Here is a 16,638-nt window from a genome sequence, read left to right as displayed (position 1 = left end):
CAGACACAACGGGACTCACAATTCAGCAGATTTTTTTCTTTATTCACTTTAATCCACAGCACAGTGTTGTGATTTATATTATATAGTTATTTGTAACAGACAAATAAATCAAATTCAGATTTCAAATGTAGGTTAAACCAAACAACAATAAATAAAGTAGACAGAATACAGCAATTATATATAAACATGTAAAAGTAAAATTTAAATAAATAAAACCTATGCATCCATTTTGAACAGGATTTGGATAAGACGTCTATACAGTTGTATGATCATATGTTAACATATAAACAGAAGAATGTGTAACTGGTATTGATTCCAACCATTTAATCTCAGCTGATTACAATTCTCAGTGTTATATTTTGTAGGATTAGCAGACTAATGAGTGCTTTTAGTGGTCAAATAAATATATTGAGGCAAATACTCCAATATTTCTCTGAAATGCCAGACTTCTTATTAACTTTCATTTGAAACTTTCATTTCATTTCAAACAATCTGAATCCTTCAGTGTCAATAATACTGGGACTATTCTTTAATTCATTCCTTGTATTTGAGTAGATTCAGTTAATAAATTAAAGGTGAGCTGTATGTATAATACTTGGCTAAAGAAAGAATATCTTGGGGAAAAGCAAAAATAATCAGCCGGGGAAAATCAATCAAATCAGTGCTGAAATTTGAAAATATTTCATTGCAAGTAAAAGGCCTCCCGTCACGTCTGACTCTGGGTGGTAATATTTATTACTGCAGAACTTCCACCTCCAGATTTCTTTTGTCCACCTCTGTGTTTGCACTAATGCTGTCGAGTCAAGAAGGAGTGCATCAGAATAGAGAGCAAGAAACCACCTTTGATAACAAATTTATGTAGATTAGACTTTTATTGTATGAACGCTAAAATGTTCTGGATAGACGTTGAACACTTTGCAAATAAAAAGACTGTAAATGATCCCAGTAGAAGAATATCTTTTTTCTGTGTTTTGAAGTCAATGTGATGGACAAAGATTCAATTTCCTCTGTTCAACTGGCTGCTGCATAAATAGGGTAATTACACACACACACACACGCACACACCCATGCACGCACACACCCTATTATTCATTTATGATTAGATTTTTTCTTCCCAAAGGGTCATTTGTGTTTTTCTCTGATGGCATATTGAAAAAAAAAAAAAAAAAAAGCATCATGTAAATTGGATGTTTGCTTCAGGCGGGGCACTCAGAACGGTTATTAATTTCTGAAACATCAGCCTTTAGACGTGTTGGAACGAGTTTCATTTGCATTTGATTAGATTTATCTTGGGATGAGTCAGTTTGATCCCCAGACGTCTCAGTTAAAACACCTCTGGAAAAAAACTGAGAAGAGAATCATTATTTTTTATTTATTTATTTTTTTTTAGCTCCTCATGAGACTGTAGTCCAGTGAGAATAGGACAAAAAAGTTCTAATTTGCTTCTTTTTTTAAATAAATGATGCAAGTAAACTTGAATATGGTGCTTATTTTTCACCACTTGATTTGTCAGAACGTATACAATACCATTTTCTGACGTCTCTTAAGACATTGTATTGTATACAGCAGCCTTTTCTACATATCTGAAGTTTACTTTTTGTTTTTTCAGAAAGAATTCAGTTACTGTCTCGGCCAGTCAGATACAAAGCCCCTTAAATGCTATTTGGCACACTATAAGAAGACTGTCATGTCTATTCAGCAGACTGGCCTCCGTAAAGTCTTGATTGATGGAGTGATGCTGAGGCGGTTGTACTTCTGAGAGGTCCTCTCATTTCTACAGAGGACTTTTTAAGTTATGCAAGAGGCCCTTCTTGAGTGGTCCAATTAAAAATACTGTCCTAGTGGTTCCCAACTTCATTAATTTCACAATTCCAGAAGCCACGTCTTCCTGCAAACACACACTTTCAGATGTTATCATACACATGACCTACTGAGAGTCCCTTTGACTTTATGGGTTTTTTTTGTGTGTGTCCTGAGATGCAGTGTGAATTTGTGGGTCTTATGTGCACCTATCTGTATGTTCAGTCAGTTCAATTTGCCAGGTTTGGACTCCAAACAAGATTTAAATGCAGCTCAGGGATAATTAATGCAAACAAGAAGCACCGGACTACAATTTAGAGCACAATGGCAAAGGATCAGAATAATATTATATATAGAAAGTTTAACTTGTTATAAATGTCTAAAATAAAATCACATACAATCGGATTGTGGGTTACTGAGCTAGTCAGATTGGCAAAAAGGGACATTTATGTTTAAATTTGCAATACAGTAAAGTGTTGGAAAGGTAAATGGGTGTGGATGCTTTCTCTCTAATCTGTATTTCACCATCCGAACTATTCACTGATACAATTCTTCGCTAATTCCTCATCTTTTTGGTACAGTAAACATTAGGAGTACACTTATGAGTGTTTGTCTCCCTCTAGTGGCCAGATTAAGGAATTATAGGATTTAAAATGAACTGTCACAAACAGAAAAGAAACAGAAGCAACCTAAAATTATAAATAAGTATAAATGTCTGAATTATTTTCACTGAAAAATGTGGACGTGACAACTTTAAAATTTAACACCATGACTATTTGTGTTTAGTAAGATCCTTTTTGAAACTCGTATTTTGAAAATATTCACCGGAAGTGTCGGTATTTATGTTGCAATGCCGCTATACGACCACTACGGGGCACTAAATACCACAAATCTGATTAAATTGGTGTAAACCGTCATATTTTACCGTAGGAAACTTCTTACCTTTTCGAAATATAGAGAAATAATTTATATTTAACAGCAAATGCGATACAAGGTGAAATGATGACACAAAACAAAAGGAAGCAGAGTGTTAGATCTGAAAACAACTCTTTGGGCAGCAGGTTTATTTTAATTGGACAAGCGTAGGAGATAAATTTTCTGATTGGCTGCAATTGTTGCAACTAAAATTGAAAAGTTATAACAACTGAAGAAACACTGGGGTTAACATGTAGATCATTTACGTTTATTATAATACAATATGAGTAACTGTTAAAATACTTAAATACTTCGACAAACAGGTAAACTTAAAATGTAAAAAATAATGTTGTAAAATAGCCAAAGTTGACTTTAGCAACAAAGTAAATGTCCACCAATCAGAAACCACGCTCCGGCGTGTTGCTAGGTAGATTATGTTAATATATGCAATGCGGCCATCTCTGCAGCTACCATTCTGAGGTAAGAACAACTTGTACGTTTTGCACAAAATGTAAGAAAACCAGGGATTAGTTAACGACCAGTTCTGACGCTCGACTGCTCCATAGTCTCTCTGTAAATGTTGATTAAATGTGCGGGTTGTTTTAGCGCATTAGTACGCGACAGAAAATGTATTATTTCTCTGTAGGTCTCTTCGGATGTAGCCGTTGTTGTTAGTCCCACCCAAAATGGAGCCCGTTCTTCCTTGTTCACACAGTAGACTTGAAGGGCTGGGCTCAACTAGGAATGGGGGACGGGTGGGTTTACCCAAATAAATCGGACCGTTGGCGCTTCAAAACCGCTGCTGCGTGAAAAATCAAAACGTGGCCAGTGTGTTGCGGCCTGACAAGTTATGTTTGTCCCAATGTGCGGCCTTACAACGGGACTATATTGCCGTAATGCTAATGTTGCGGTGCAGTAAATGCCCGGGTTTCTGCGACGCTGGTTTTTGTGGTATGGTCCGGTTGGGACCGAGAACCTGCGGGGTTAAAATAGGGGGGGAATCGAATTTATTATCGATAATACCAACTAGATTTCTGAATGAGTTTAAAGAGTCGTGACTTTTCATCGTGGTTTTTGTGTCGACATACGGTTGTATTTAGACGCCGTTTCCCGGGCGGCCTTGTGAGCCAAACCGCCTTTTCCCTCGTACCCCCGCTGAGAGTCTTGTGTGACCGCTCTCTGTGCGCGAACAGACACGCTGGTTTATTTTGGCGTGCATGTCTTGTGAGACGAGCGAAACTGTGCCTTGGGGACTCGAGATTTCAGTTTCAGATGGCATGTGGGGTTAAATTCAGTGCCAGTCAGCCCGGAGGTGGCTGCTGCACTGCCTCATTGATGCAGCTGAACAGCCTCCACTACACAAGACAAGTCCAGTGTATAACATGACATTGATGAAGGTGTGGAAGTAAATGCACACCTTCTGTGCATTCATAGATTTCCTCAAGCATGTCAGTATTTGTACAAAAAAAACAAACATATTTCCATACAATATTACCCCATGTATTCATAATTTTGACCATCTATGACGTGGAAGTCTCATATTCACTCTAAAATCTAAATCTGTGTTTTACTGTTCATAAGCCATCATCACAATGCCATTAAAATCACGTAAATCCTCTTATCTGTGTCCATCGCAGGCGTCCCTGGTTGTCTCGAGAGGGAAGTGATCAGTGACGTTGTCGGCTGCAGGCTTGGCACCGCGCTGCCATGGAGACCAAGCAGGAACCGTCCACCGTGTGGAGTCAGGCCGTTAACAATGATTCGGGCAACCCCACACAGGTCTGCTATCACTGTTTGAACTGTGTCTGTCAAGTACCTGCTCCAGTATCCCTTACATTTTAAGACAGGTGTACAAGAAAGCTGCTAAAATCACCACTTGTCAACCACTTATAAACTACAACTGGCTTTATGCACAGCTGCGCTACTTCCTGAACTTCAGCCAGCTCCTTTGTTGTCCTGTCTGCCATTATTGGACAAACTGATTAATCCAGGTGTGCCTGACCTCAGTAGTCACAACCGCAATAATCAGACACACCTGGATTAATCAGATTTACATGAGGGTTTTGTTTTTTTGGCAGGAGGAGCGCCTTCTCTGTCGTGGCGTCCATCATCCGTCTCTGTTTTTTTCTTTTTTTTCTCGCGTTGTCACTCATCATCTGACGTCACACACTAACCTCGCAACAACTGCCACCTACAGTACCTGTAGTAGGCTGCTGAAGGTGGCAGCTATCGCGAAGCTAGTGACAGAGCTCAGATTGGGCCCGGGGTATTATTATTTTTTAATAACGCAGGTTAAAATACGGGAGATTTACGGGAAAATACTAATACGGGAGGACGGCGGGAAAGAAAGGTATAATACGGGACTTTCCCGGCCAAAACCGGATACTTGACAGGTATGGTTTGAACTGTGTCTGAAGTTGCTAGATCGGAGACATACGCATTTAAAAGATGCAGCATGTTTAATATAAATAACTAAACCCCAAACTAGGTAGTGGCCAAAAATTAATGGTTGCCATAATTTGTATTGCATGCATACAGGTGCATTTTGAAGGCGGCACCGTGGCCCAGATCGTGTACAGTGGAGATCAGACGGACAGAGGACAGCAGCAGGTGGTTTACACAGCAGACGGGAACTCCTATACCTCAGTGGAGTCTGCAGAGCACACACTGGTCTACATACACCCTGCAGATGGCACTCAGGTATGAAAGGGGGGACTGTTTTCAGGAGATAATAAGATGCCATTCATAACAAGAGCAACATGTTGGGGCAGGTGGGATTCAGTGTTTACAACTGTGCTTTTGTAAGAGTCATTCTCGGCCGTCTATGTGTTTTCAAAAATAGTTTTATTCCACATGTACAAGTATTACATTTGAAGCACGACGTTGTTCTACGTTTTTCTTCCAGACTGTGTTTGCCGATCAGCCGCAGGTGGCTTATATTCAGCAGGATGGTACGACTCAGCAGGTAAGTTAACCATGCATCGTCACAATCATTGTGTGCCACATCGTTTTTATTGCACGATAAAGCATCTGAATCTCTTTCGTAGGTCACAGTTCTGCTGCCGAGTGGGCAGAACATGAACGCGGCCAATCTGCATGTTCTCAGTAATGTGGCAGAAGCTCCACAAGCCATCTTGGAGCCAGTTTCCCAGGTGAGGACACAGCTTTTTGTTTAGATTTCCAGACATAAATAGCATTTGTCTGTTTTCTCTTTTAACAGACGCTCTATCATATAGAGAAACATAAGCATGAATAAGCGCATGATGCATTTACAAGGCAAAAAAATTTAATGATTTTCAATCGTCACGAACAGGAGCAGCTGTCCAACTCGCTCACATCCATGGCTGACATCGCAGACCCTCCCACCAGTCCCCTCGGAGCCACGGACTCCACAGACGACTCCGATGAAGATGAGGACGAAGACTCTGAGATGGATGACTGGGAGCCGAGTCAGCGTCAGTCATTCAACCCTCACAGCCTCTGTGAGTGACGTCGTCCACAGTCGTTAAAACTCACTGGAAACAAGCAGAAGATGTTCAGCGTGGACCGTCTAGTGTAGAAATCACAGATGTTCTGTTTCAGTTCAGTTCATAAGCAGAATGCGACACCAGGTGGCGCCCTAAATAAGCTATATTTGAAATATTAACCTGCACAGTGGCAGCATTTGTTAATGAGAGTTTTTATTTTCATAGTAGAGCAAGTACACCACCTTAACTATTTTTTATCTGTTGTGGTGATTCTGCCTTTTCATTTCATTTGTACTTCTCGTTGCTTCCCAGGGTGCGAGGAGTGCAACAGTGCTAACCTCTCAGACTGTCTGAAGCACGGCCCTCTGCACCCCATCCCCAACCGGCCAGTGATGTCCAAGGCAAGGGCCAGTCTGCCTCTGGTCCTCTACATCGATCGGTTCCTGGGCGGAGTGTTCTCCAAGAGGCGCATCCCGAAGCGCACACAGTTTGGCCCTGTGGAGGGGCCCCTGGTCCCGCAGAGCGAACTCCAGGACCACTACATTCACTTAAAAGTAAGACAGCCCTAATTCAGCACTTGTTTCTATTGGACTGCACTGAAGATGTCCATGTAAAAGTGATTTAAGCAGCCGCACACAGATCTGCCATTCTGTTTGAACAGTCCATGAACTTCTAAATGCTAGATTAAAGACTTATAAATAATAATACACATACCTTCTGCCATTGGATTTGATTAAAAAGGTCCCATTTCACCTGAAACCCTGCAAATTCTGCTATTAGACAGCAATACCTCCTGGTCAGGAGAAATGACATTATTTATGGGAAAGTAGGACCTATTTTGACTTGGAATATTGATCTTTTTTTTTGTCTCCTCTCTTAGTTGTGCATGTTGGATGGAGAGAAGGATGCAGAGAAGTCTGACGACATGTGGTTGGACCTCTCTGATGAAGACAGCTGTAACTGGATGATGTTTGTGAGGCCCGCTCAGAATCACCTGGAGCAGAATTTGGTGGCCTATCAGTACGGCTCCGAAATATTTTACACAACCATCAAGAACATCCAACCCAAGCAAGAGCTTAAGGTCGGTGCTGCGTGGTGCATTACATGTTCTGCTTCATAAGTGACCCTGCGTCCATTATCATTTACAGCAGTTTTGTACAGTATCATGCAGCAATGTTAGAAATATTCAGATTATTTCAAGTTAGGAGTCTTCTATCTTTCTCAACATGCGATGGAGGCAAACCAGAGCTAAAACAAAAGTGACTCAGTGTAAAAAAAAGCTTTTGAAGTTTGTGTTTTGATGAGATTTGCTTTTGCAGGTGTGGTACGCGGCATCATATGCAGAGTTTGTAAATCAAAAGATCCACGATGTTACAGAAGAAGAGAGAAAAGGTGAGTCACGGCACTCTGTACTTACTTTGCTCAATGTCAACACCCTCAGCGCTGGGACACATCCCGTCACAAAACTGCTACCAGGGTCCTGACTTGCTCTTGTTTCCTCAGTGCTCCGGGAGCAGGAGAAGAACTGGCCTTGTTATGAGTGCAACCGCCGTTTTGTGAGCTCTGAACAACTGCAGCAGCATCTAAACATGCACGACGACAAGTTAAATTCTGTTAGCAGGTAAAAACATACATATTTCAACTCTAATTTCTACAACATTCGAGTCCATATGACGTCTTCACCGTGACTCCTCTCTGTTAGATCCAGAGGCCGGGGCCGAGGACGAGGCAGAAAGAGATTTGGGACAGGAAGACGGCCTGGACGACCACCTAAATTTATACGTTTGGATCCACCAGTGGACCCCAGTGGGGACAAGACGACAGTAAGGCGCACATTGTTGATGAATCACATATTTTGTAGACGACTGAATGATTAATGGAAAAGCTAATTGACAGATTAAATAGTAGATTTAATAAGTTAGTATAGTAATAATACAATGAATAAATGAGAAACACAAGACTTAAATAGTGTTACTGACAAGATTTTTATGAATTTTTTGTAATGACCTTTTTTTTTTTTTAATCAGGAAATGCTGGAACTGACAGAGAAACCTCTGGAGGAGCGAGGAGAGGGAGCTCAGAACGGGCTGAAGGTGGTGGAGATGGAGCCGGAGGTGGAGGCTGGGACCGAGGCACAGGGTCAGCTCCTACCTGCCGACGGGGGTCAGGTCCCAAAGTCCGTAACGCCACCCTCCAACGCGGACCTGCAAGTCCCGCTAAAGGACGACCCGACTCAGAGCAGTCAGTCAGATGCTCATCTCACCACACAGGACATGCGTCGTGCCAAGAGAATTCGGGTAAAACTGGAGACGCGTCGTTTTCTGAAATGCAGCAGAGTTTTTGATTTAGATTAATTTGCGTCATAGTGGCCATGGCTTGCTTTACAACAGTGTGTCTCTTTTCCTCAATGCGTGCTTCCCTCCCAGATGGATGTGCAGGTAGGTGGGACCTGGAGGTTGTCAGAAAAACCTAAGATTGAAAGATTCCTTTTGTCATTTTTCATGGTGCCAGTGTTCACATGACATTTGAGGATGCAGCCCCTCCTGCACACTCCATTGCATCTATCAGCCTCTTCCTGACTGTGTCTCAGCTCATCCACGCCTGAAAACATTGTTTAGGTTTCCTATAAGTTGTGCTTCTTTCTTCTCTGTCACAGAACGCAGCGCGGCAGCATCTTTTCATCAGGAAGAGTTTTCGCCCTTTTAAGTGCACCCACTGCGGCAAGGCCTTCAGGGACAAAGACAAGCTGGATCAGCACCTGCGCGTCCACGGCCGGGACGCCTACGCCTTTTCGTGCCACATTTGCAGCAAGAGCTTCATGAGCGACTCGTCCCTGGAGGATCATCTGCTGGTGCACACGGAGAACCGCTCCTACTCTTGTCTGTTGTGCCCAGAAACCTTTGAAAGGCTGGACCTGCTCAAAGACCACGTAGGGGTGCATGCTGTGGACGGCTGCTACACCTGTCCGTCCTGCAAGAAGACATTTACTGACTTCATCCAGGTTAGTGATGCGTGTATTCTGCAAAGCTAGACATGATGAGAAGAGGATAGATAGATAGATAGATAGATAGATACTGTCTTTATTGTCTGAGGACACTAGAATTGAAATAATTGCCTAACGTGGTAGAGGTTGGAAGTTTAAGGTGGATATATTCTCAGTTTCTCACATGTTCTCTTCCTCAGGTAAAGAAGCACATCCGCTGCTTCCACTCAGAGAAGATCTTTCAGTGCCCCGACTGTGAAAAGGCCTTCTGCCGCCCAGACAAGCTGCGTTTGCACATGTTGCGCCACTCTGACCGCAAGGACTTCCTCTGCTCGACGTGTGGCAAACAATTCAAGGTAACATAACGAGTATACTGTTAGTATGTGCGCTTGTGTGTGTGTGTGTCTGTGTGTGTCTGTGTATATGTTCTTATGTGATATTTATTTTCCTTTGACATCAAGAGGAAAGATAAGCTGCGGGAGCACATGCAACGTATGCACAATCCAGACCGAGAGGCCAAGAAGGCCGACCGGATCCACCGCTCCAAGACCCTGAAGCTGAAGGTGCCCACCACCGACTTCGAGAGCTTCATGTTCAAATGCAGAGTGTGCATGATGGGATTCAGACGCAGAGGGATGCTGGTGAGATGCAACTCACAGATACGATTCTATTTATCTGTTTGCTTTTATCTTGAATTCCAGTGCACTTAGCTTTACTTTTCTGGTTCCAGGTTAATCATTTGTCCAAGCGTCATCCGGAGATGCGTATTGATGATGTGCCTGAACTAACGCTGCCAATTATCAAGCCTAACAGGGATTACTTCTGCCAGTATTGTGATAAGGTTTGTTTTTTTCAAGGTTATTTAATTTATATGCATATTATACACTGTGAGACGATGAGTGTGTCTAACGAACTGGTCTCTCTGCAGGTTTATAAGAGTGCCAGTAAGAGAAAAGCCCATATACTGAAAAACCATCCTGGAGAAGAATTGCCTCCCAGCATTCGTAAATTGCGCCCAGCTGCCCCTGGTGAGCCCGACCCTATGCTGAGCACACACACCCAGCTGACTGGTACTATTGCCAGCGCGCCGGTCTGCTGCCCCCACTGCGCCAAACAATATAGCAGCAAGGTTGGTGTGAAGCTTCATTAAATGGGTATTTTTCTCTTGTTCTAGAGTTTTTGCAGTAGTTTCCAATAAAATTACCTTCCCTGTTTTCGCTTCTCAGACTAAAATGGTGCAGCACATCAGGAAAAAGCATCCAGAGTTTGCCCAGATGGCCAACACCATCCAGGCTCCCCTGACCACAGCCGTAATCAGTAGTGCCCCTGCCGTCATCAGTGCAGATGGCACCACGGCTGAGGCTGTAGTTGTAAGTTGTACTGTTACATTCATCAGTAATATCCACCCAAATATTAACAAGTGTGATGTTAATAGTTTGTTCCTTTTTCTCTTGCAGACCACAGACTTGTTGACCCAGGCCATGACGGAGCTTTCTCAAACAATGACCACAGACTACAGAACGGCGCAGGGAGACTACCAGAGGATCCAGTACATCCCCGTCACTCAGGCGGGAGGCAGCCTGTCCCAGCCGCAACACATCCAACTCCAGGTGGTCCAAGTAGCTCCGGTAAGATAAAGAAAATCTGGTCTAAAACATCTGCGCGTCTTATAGAGGGTTAAAAATACAGAGTAGCCAGTATATAAGCTATCTTGCTGCACTGTGAATTTTAGACGTGCAAATAAAATATTAACAGCGCTTGTTATATTCTGTCTGTCTCACAGGCTACATCCCCTCATTCCCAACATCCAACAGTAGACGTGAGCCAGCTGCATGACCCTCATGGATACAGTCAGCACTCCATCCAGGTACAGCACATTCAGGTCACTGAGCCCTCGGGCACTGGACAAGGTGCCATCCAGGTAAACCCACTTTGCATAGATGAGTAGTTTATGACATACAAGTGATTTATACCACATAGCAGGTAATTTTGAAATTGTTTTAGGAAAGTCTGAGGTTCAATCTCCAAATTATTACCATCTCCTGTCCCTCTTTCAGGTTTCTGGTCAGCCTCTAAGCCCCACCTCCCAGCAGACAAGTCAGGAGCTGAGTCCTGCCCAGCTCACCCCGGTCACTTTAGCTCAGAGCCACACTCTCCAGACTAGCAGCAGCCAGCAGCAGGGGACTGTGCAGCACGCTTACATACCTGGAAACTGGAACTACCGAGGCTACCGTGAGTCCTGCACTGCTCCCACATCCAGCCAAGGCCTGTGAATCGTAATGTCAGTCATGTTAATCTCCAAACCTCTTAATGTTCCAGCATCTGAGATCCAGATGATGGCTCTACCTCATGCACAGTATGTGATAGCTGAGGCTAGCACCCCTGTATCTGGAGTCAACAGCAACCAGGTGAAAACGGTGAGTGAGTGCTCATACAGTTAAATAATTAATATTTAAATGCAACCTAAAAAGCATTCTAAAACATATCTTGTTTTCAACCCTGCAAGAGAAGCTGGTACAAATACTGACAAGCATTTGAAGTTATTAGTAGGATCACATGGATATGCTGTAAAAACTAAAATGATAATACTGTCAGATTCATGTTACAGCAAATACCCCGAAGATCCATAAACAAACACCAGTTCTGACAGTTAGTTTGAGCATTTTTGCTGCTAGGACATTTTATGTTCTTGTCAAACATAAAACATTTTATGGTATTTAATCACCTGGGGCCTCATGTACTAAGGGTGCGTGCACACAAAAGCCTGTACGTTCTTGTTCACGGAAAAGTACAGATGTATCAAGAGTGAAATTACCGCAAACATGTACATGCCTCACGCCAACCTCATGGCTGCCGTACGCTGGCTTCTACGGCTGTTGATCCTTTGGCGACACTTAGAGGTGATGCTGGGAGACATGAAGAAATCATGTTCATTTCAAATACTTATATCACTGACAACAGTGGTCCGGCCAGGATATTGTCATTTAAAAGTGAGAGTTGCAGCCCTCAACTGATGTTGATGTTGTCATGTTGTGTTTTTGCCTGAGGCGCCACCCTCCAGCTATCTACCAATCACGAAGTCAGTAGAGTTTTGTCATCCGGGTTGCCAGCTCTGCTCTAGTTACCACAGCTGCAGCTACGAACGTGTCGGATAAAACATGTATAACGTTACTAAACCTAAAAGACCTCGTTATGAATCCGAAATACGTCGTGACAAAGTCCGGAATGGCATGGAATTGACCCTCGACTTTTGGATGCTATATTCTACCATGTTTGTTGGTATAGGCTAAAAGCCCCGTGCTTCCGTACATATAGACAGTGGATTTTCCATGGTCGCCCGTGCTAAATGCGTTCATAAAAAGCTTTATATCGCACCACTAGCAGGGTATGAAAACAATCTATGTTCCGACTGAAATGTGGTATTACAGTACATCTTTACGAAATATTTGGCTAATCGCCATTAGTAAATTTTTGCGATACATAATTACTTCGCAAAACATCTCTCATGAAGCATAAACTTTATTAACAGAAAAAAAAAACTTACTGTGTAGGACTCGTCACATGCCATTGGAAGCTCCTTGTAGCAGCCTACGTTCCTGCTGGATCCTGCAGCTTAGCTGGCAACCTCGAGTCAGGGGGGAGGCTGAGGGGATACACCGTTCTACAGTATTTTGAAAGTGATTGCAGTACCAGTTTTGGCCAGTTTTGGCCACAATCCTACATACTGTTCCTTTAAGTAAAAGTATGGATACTTGTGTAAAGAAATACTCTGGTAAAAGTAGAAGTACTGATTCAACTCCTTTACTCAAATAAAAGTAAGAAAGTACAGGCTATGAAATGTACTTAAGTAAAAAGTAAAAATTATTTTGCCATTAATGAAACAATTCATCCGTAGATAATTTTGCAAAATGAAAAGGTTCTAGCAGAATAATCTAGACTGAACTGACCAGATGTCCTGCATGAGCATCTGGATAATTGTACGCTAATTGTCCACATGTACGCTTTAGTCAGATATGTGTATCTATGACAGATGTATGTTTATCTTGCTGTTCTCTTCTCTTCTCTCTTTCTTCTGTCTGTACCCGGCTGGCCTTAGGCAGATGGGTCCCTCCATATGAGCTGGGTTCTGCTCGAGGTTTCTTCCTGTTAAAAGGGAGTTTTTCCTTGCCACCGTTGCCTTCAGGCTTGCTCTGGGGGTTTCAGGCCGGGTTTTTGTAAAGCGTCTTGAGACGATTTGTATTGTTATTGACGCTATATAAATAAAATTGAATTGAATTGAATTGAATAATTGATAATAATAAACTGAGGGTTGCTGGGTTGTTGTTTTTAAACCCCTAGCTAGTGTTAGCTATAAACTATCTAAACGGTGTGTTCCCATAGCATTGCTAACGTTGTAAACTATCTTCCAAAAAATCCTCAAAAAGCTAACGATAGCAACAAAAACCACACCATACCTCATTTTTTTTTTCACATTAGACCAGTAGTTCTCAAATAGAGGGGTCAGGTGGACTTTCAGTATTAATGTCGCTATTGATACTTGAACAATAAACAAGCCTCCAGTCACTAGGTGGCAGCAGAGCTCAAACTAATCAACAGGCTGCCTGTTCAAAACAGTAGAAGAAGAACACAGGCAGCGCATCGTTGACTTTCCTTCACTAGTCTGATGCTCTAGTCATGTCCGATCATGTCACATCTTTTACGTCTTGTCATCCGTGGAGGTTACAAAAGTAACGAGCCTGTTTTTCAAATGTAAGGAGTGGAAAGTACAGATATTTGTGTACAAATGTAGGGAGTAAAAGTAAAAAGTCGTCAGATACCTGAAAAATCTACTTAAGTACAGTAACAAAGTATTTGTACTTCGTTACTTGCCACCTCTGGTGCCAGAGGGTATATTTTTGCGAACCTCCACTCCATTGAGTAGCGTCTCCAATTCGCTTTCTTTGAAGTTCTTCTTTTTTCCCGCCTTACTCATTCTTATGTTTTCATTTTCTGATCGTGCAGAGAGGTTAACTCGGGTGCAGTGTCAATATAAATATAATTTGCATATTAAAAAAGTGGGCTTGGCCAGGGAGGGGTCAGGTACAACATGTGCGCTCAATTCCAGGAAATGTGCTTCACGTTCCAGTAGGAAATCCGCACAAGTCTTTGTACATGAGGCCCCTGATGTTGAGTTCAGTATTCTCTGCCACGTTATTTTATTTATCTGCGTCCCGGGCAGTGCTAAGTGAAAACCAGTGTGATGCTATTTACCTTGTTTAATTATTTATGTGCTCGCATTTATTTCCTTTGTTGTTTTTTACCGTTCTGTTGTTCTGTCCACACATCTTTTAATACCTGTCGGTATTGGTGGCAGATGGGAGTTTCATTTTATCGTGTAACTAAAAAAAAAAAAAAACGTTTTCTGCCCTGTAGACACACTACGTTATCTCCGAAAATCAGAGCGAGCTGGAGTCAAAACAGGCCGCTCCTCAGAGTGCAAGCCAAACCCACACCGAACACCTGGAGCAGCAGCCGACCAGTCAGCAAGCCACCACGCAGTACATCATCACCACAACCACCAACGGGAGTGGCAGCAGTGAAGTTCACATCACGAAACCATGAACTCAACAGTGACGAGGAACGTTTCAGGTCCGATGCAGACCCACAGACTGATCCTGCATGTCGTCTTCAGCAGCTTTTTCGTGCACCACGAGTGAACAAATACGCATCTGGGTGTAGATTTGTGTACATACAGAGATAAAATGGACCGGCACAGTTTTATGTGTTTGTAATGTGTTACGACGTCGAGGAAGGCCGTTGTGCTGCAAGCTGCTCTAGGACTCTGTGACGAAAATAAACTTAGCCGACAGAGAAAATGTGACATCTGATTTTTGAACAGAATAAAAGAATAAATACCCTGAGATGTTTTGAAAACATGCACTGGAAAATGTAGACTTTTCATTAAAACAGAGTGAAGCTCATTTATAATGTTCCAAGTATTTCTTACATAATATAAAATGTCCAAAAATGTTTTTTTGTCCCTTGCTGCTCCTCATGCACCCTGTGTTGTATGTGAGCATACTGCTGCTAATATATGATGTGCGTTTAAAGTATGGAAGACTGTTTCATGTCTAAAACATTTAGTAAAGCAAAGATTATTGGTGCCGTTCTTCAAAAATAATAAAATAATAATCCACAGCACCCAGTGTCACCTTACAAGAGACAGTAACTAAAACAATGTTATATTTATCTAGAAATAAAAGAAGTGGAAACAGGTTAGACTTTAGTGTGATTAGATCTTTAAGATGCAGTCTGCCTGATTGAACCGTCTCTACCACCCACAGGGTGTCAGGCTGTGTGCGTCAGCGGGAACCAGGAATGTCACACCAAATAGCTCAAATAACTTGGAAGGTGCTGCCAAGGATGTGTTCACCCTATAATTTAGATTTATGATTTTGTTGGCACACAACTAAATTATTTGCATACAAACATTGGAAACACAACCCACAACGCCAAACGTAATATGCAAATTTTACACCGACTCGTCTAAACTGCTCTGGGATAGCGTGGTGAGCTACTGAGGGCAATCACGCGTTCTAATCTAATTATTGCTGTTTTCTATGTGTATATACTGGATGTATTTATCAGCACAGAGTTCGAATCGCTTTACACACTTGAGCAAAAAGGACTACACTACACAAGTTATTTGAAATATTTAACTTAAATTCGTATGCACAAATAGTAGTGCAAACAAGATCAATAAAAATACCTTAGCGGAGGCCAGAAGGGGAAGAGTTTACAAGGTTGAGGTGGTGCAAGCACCTGAAACTTAAAACGGCATTCATTAACATGGGATGTGTAAATGCATTCCATGAGTTTTGTTGCTCAAACTCAAGCCACCACTACAAGTTTGTTTTGCACATTTTGTGCCGTAAAAATTCTCAAATTTTAGTGCGAAAATTATAATGAATGATGCCGTGGTTTTCCACATTCTGCCTCATCAAAAACAAAAAGCATGAACTCCTAAATGGGCTTCAACTGTGAGAGACAGAATCTAAAAAAAATCCAGAAAATCACATTGTGTGATTTTTAAATAATTAATTTGTATTTTATCGCACGAAATAAGTATTTGATCACCTACCAACCAGCAAGGATTCTGGCTCTCACAGACCTGTTAGTTTGTCTTTAAGAAGCCCTCCTATCCTCTACTCGTTACCTGTATTAATTAACTGCACCAGTTTGAACTCGTTATCTGTATAAAAGACACCTGTTCACACTCAATCAATCAGACTCCAACCTCTCCGCCATGGCCAAGACCAAAGAGCCACCAGAGACAAAATTGTAGACCTGCACAAAGCTGGGATAGGCTACAGGACTGTTGGTGCAATTATTAGAAAATGGAAGAGACTCAAGACGAGTCAGTTACCACGAGTAACACACTGCGCCGTCATAGATTAAAATCCTGCAGCACATGCAAGGTCCCCCTGCTCAAGC

The 16,638-nt window shown here is 42.2% G+C and overlaps 1 protein-coding gene across 3 annotated transcripts; it reads left to right on the top strand.

Moving 5' to 3' along the window:
• The first annotated feature begins 3,173 nt into the window (after window positions 1-3,173).
• prdm10 (PR domain containing 10) lies at window positions 3,174-15,301 on the top strand. 3 transcript variants are annotated; one of them, XM_084558118.1, is made up of 23 exons: window positions 3,174-3,195; window positions 4,353-4,494; window positions 5,254-5,415; window positions 5,621-5,680; window positions 5,763-5,867; window positions 6,029-6,197; window positions 6,495-6,736; window positions 7,063-7,263; window positions 7,502-7,574; window positions 7,686-7,803; window positions 7,885-8,005; window positions 8,210-8,479; window positions 8,839-9,183; window positions 9,366-9,521; window positions 9,627-9,806; window positions 9,896-10,006; window positions 10,094-10,294; window positions 10,392-10,535; window positions 10,623-10,793; window positions 10,949-11,032; window positions 11,223-11,397; window positions 11,485-11,582; window positions 14,578-15,301. In XM_084558118.1, exons 2-23 carry the CDS (start codon window positions 4,423-4,425, stop codon window positions 14,764-14,766), a joined length of 3,447 nt encoding a protein of 1,148 aa, XP_084414244.1. In that variant the 5' UTR covers window positions 3,174-3,195; window positions 4,353-4,422; the 3' UTR covers window positions 14,767-15,301. The 3 variants fall into 3 exon arrangements, with proteins under 3 accessions (XP_084414244.1, XP_084414242.1, XP_084414243.1); XM_084558116.1 differs by having other exon boundaries at window positions 10,949-11,086; window positions 14,578-15,300; XM_084558117.1 differs by lacking the exon at window positions 3,174-3,195 and adding an exon at window positions 4,055-4,112 and having other exon boundaries at window positions 10,949-11,086; window positions 14,578-15,300.
• Window positions 15,302-16,638: the final 1,337 nt, after the last annotated feature.

This window comes from Chelon labrosus (assembly GCF_963514085.1).
Source record: "Chelon labrosus genome assembly, chromosome: 13".
NCBI classification, from domain to species: domain Eukaryota; kingdom Metazoa; phylum Chordata; class Actinopteri; order Mugiliformes; family Mugilidae; genus Chelon; species Chelon labrosus.
Note: the sequence above shows the minus strand (reverse complement) of the source record. Positions and strands in the feature narration are given on the sequence as shown.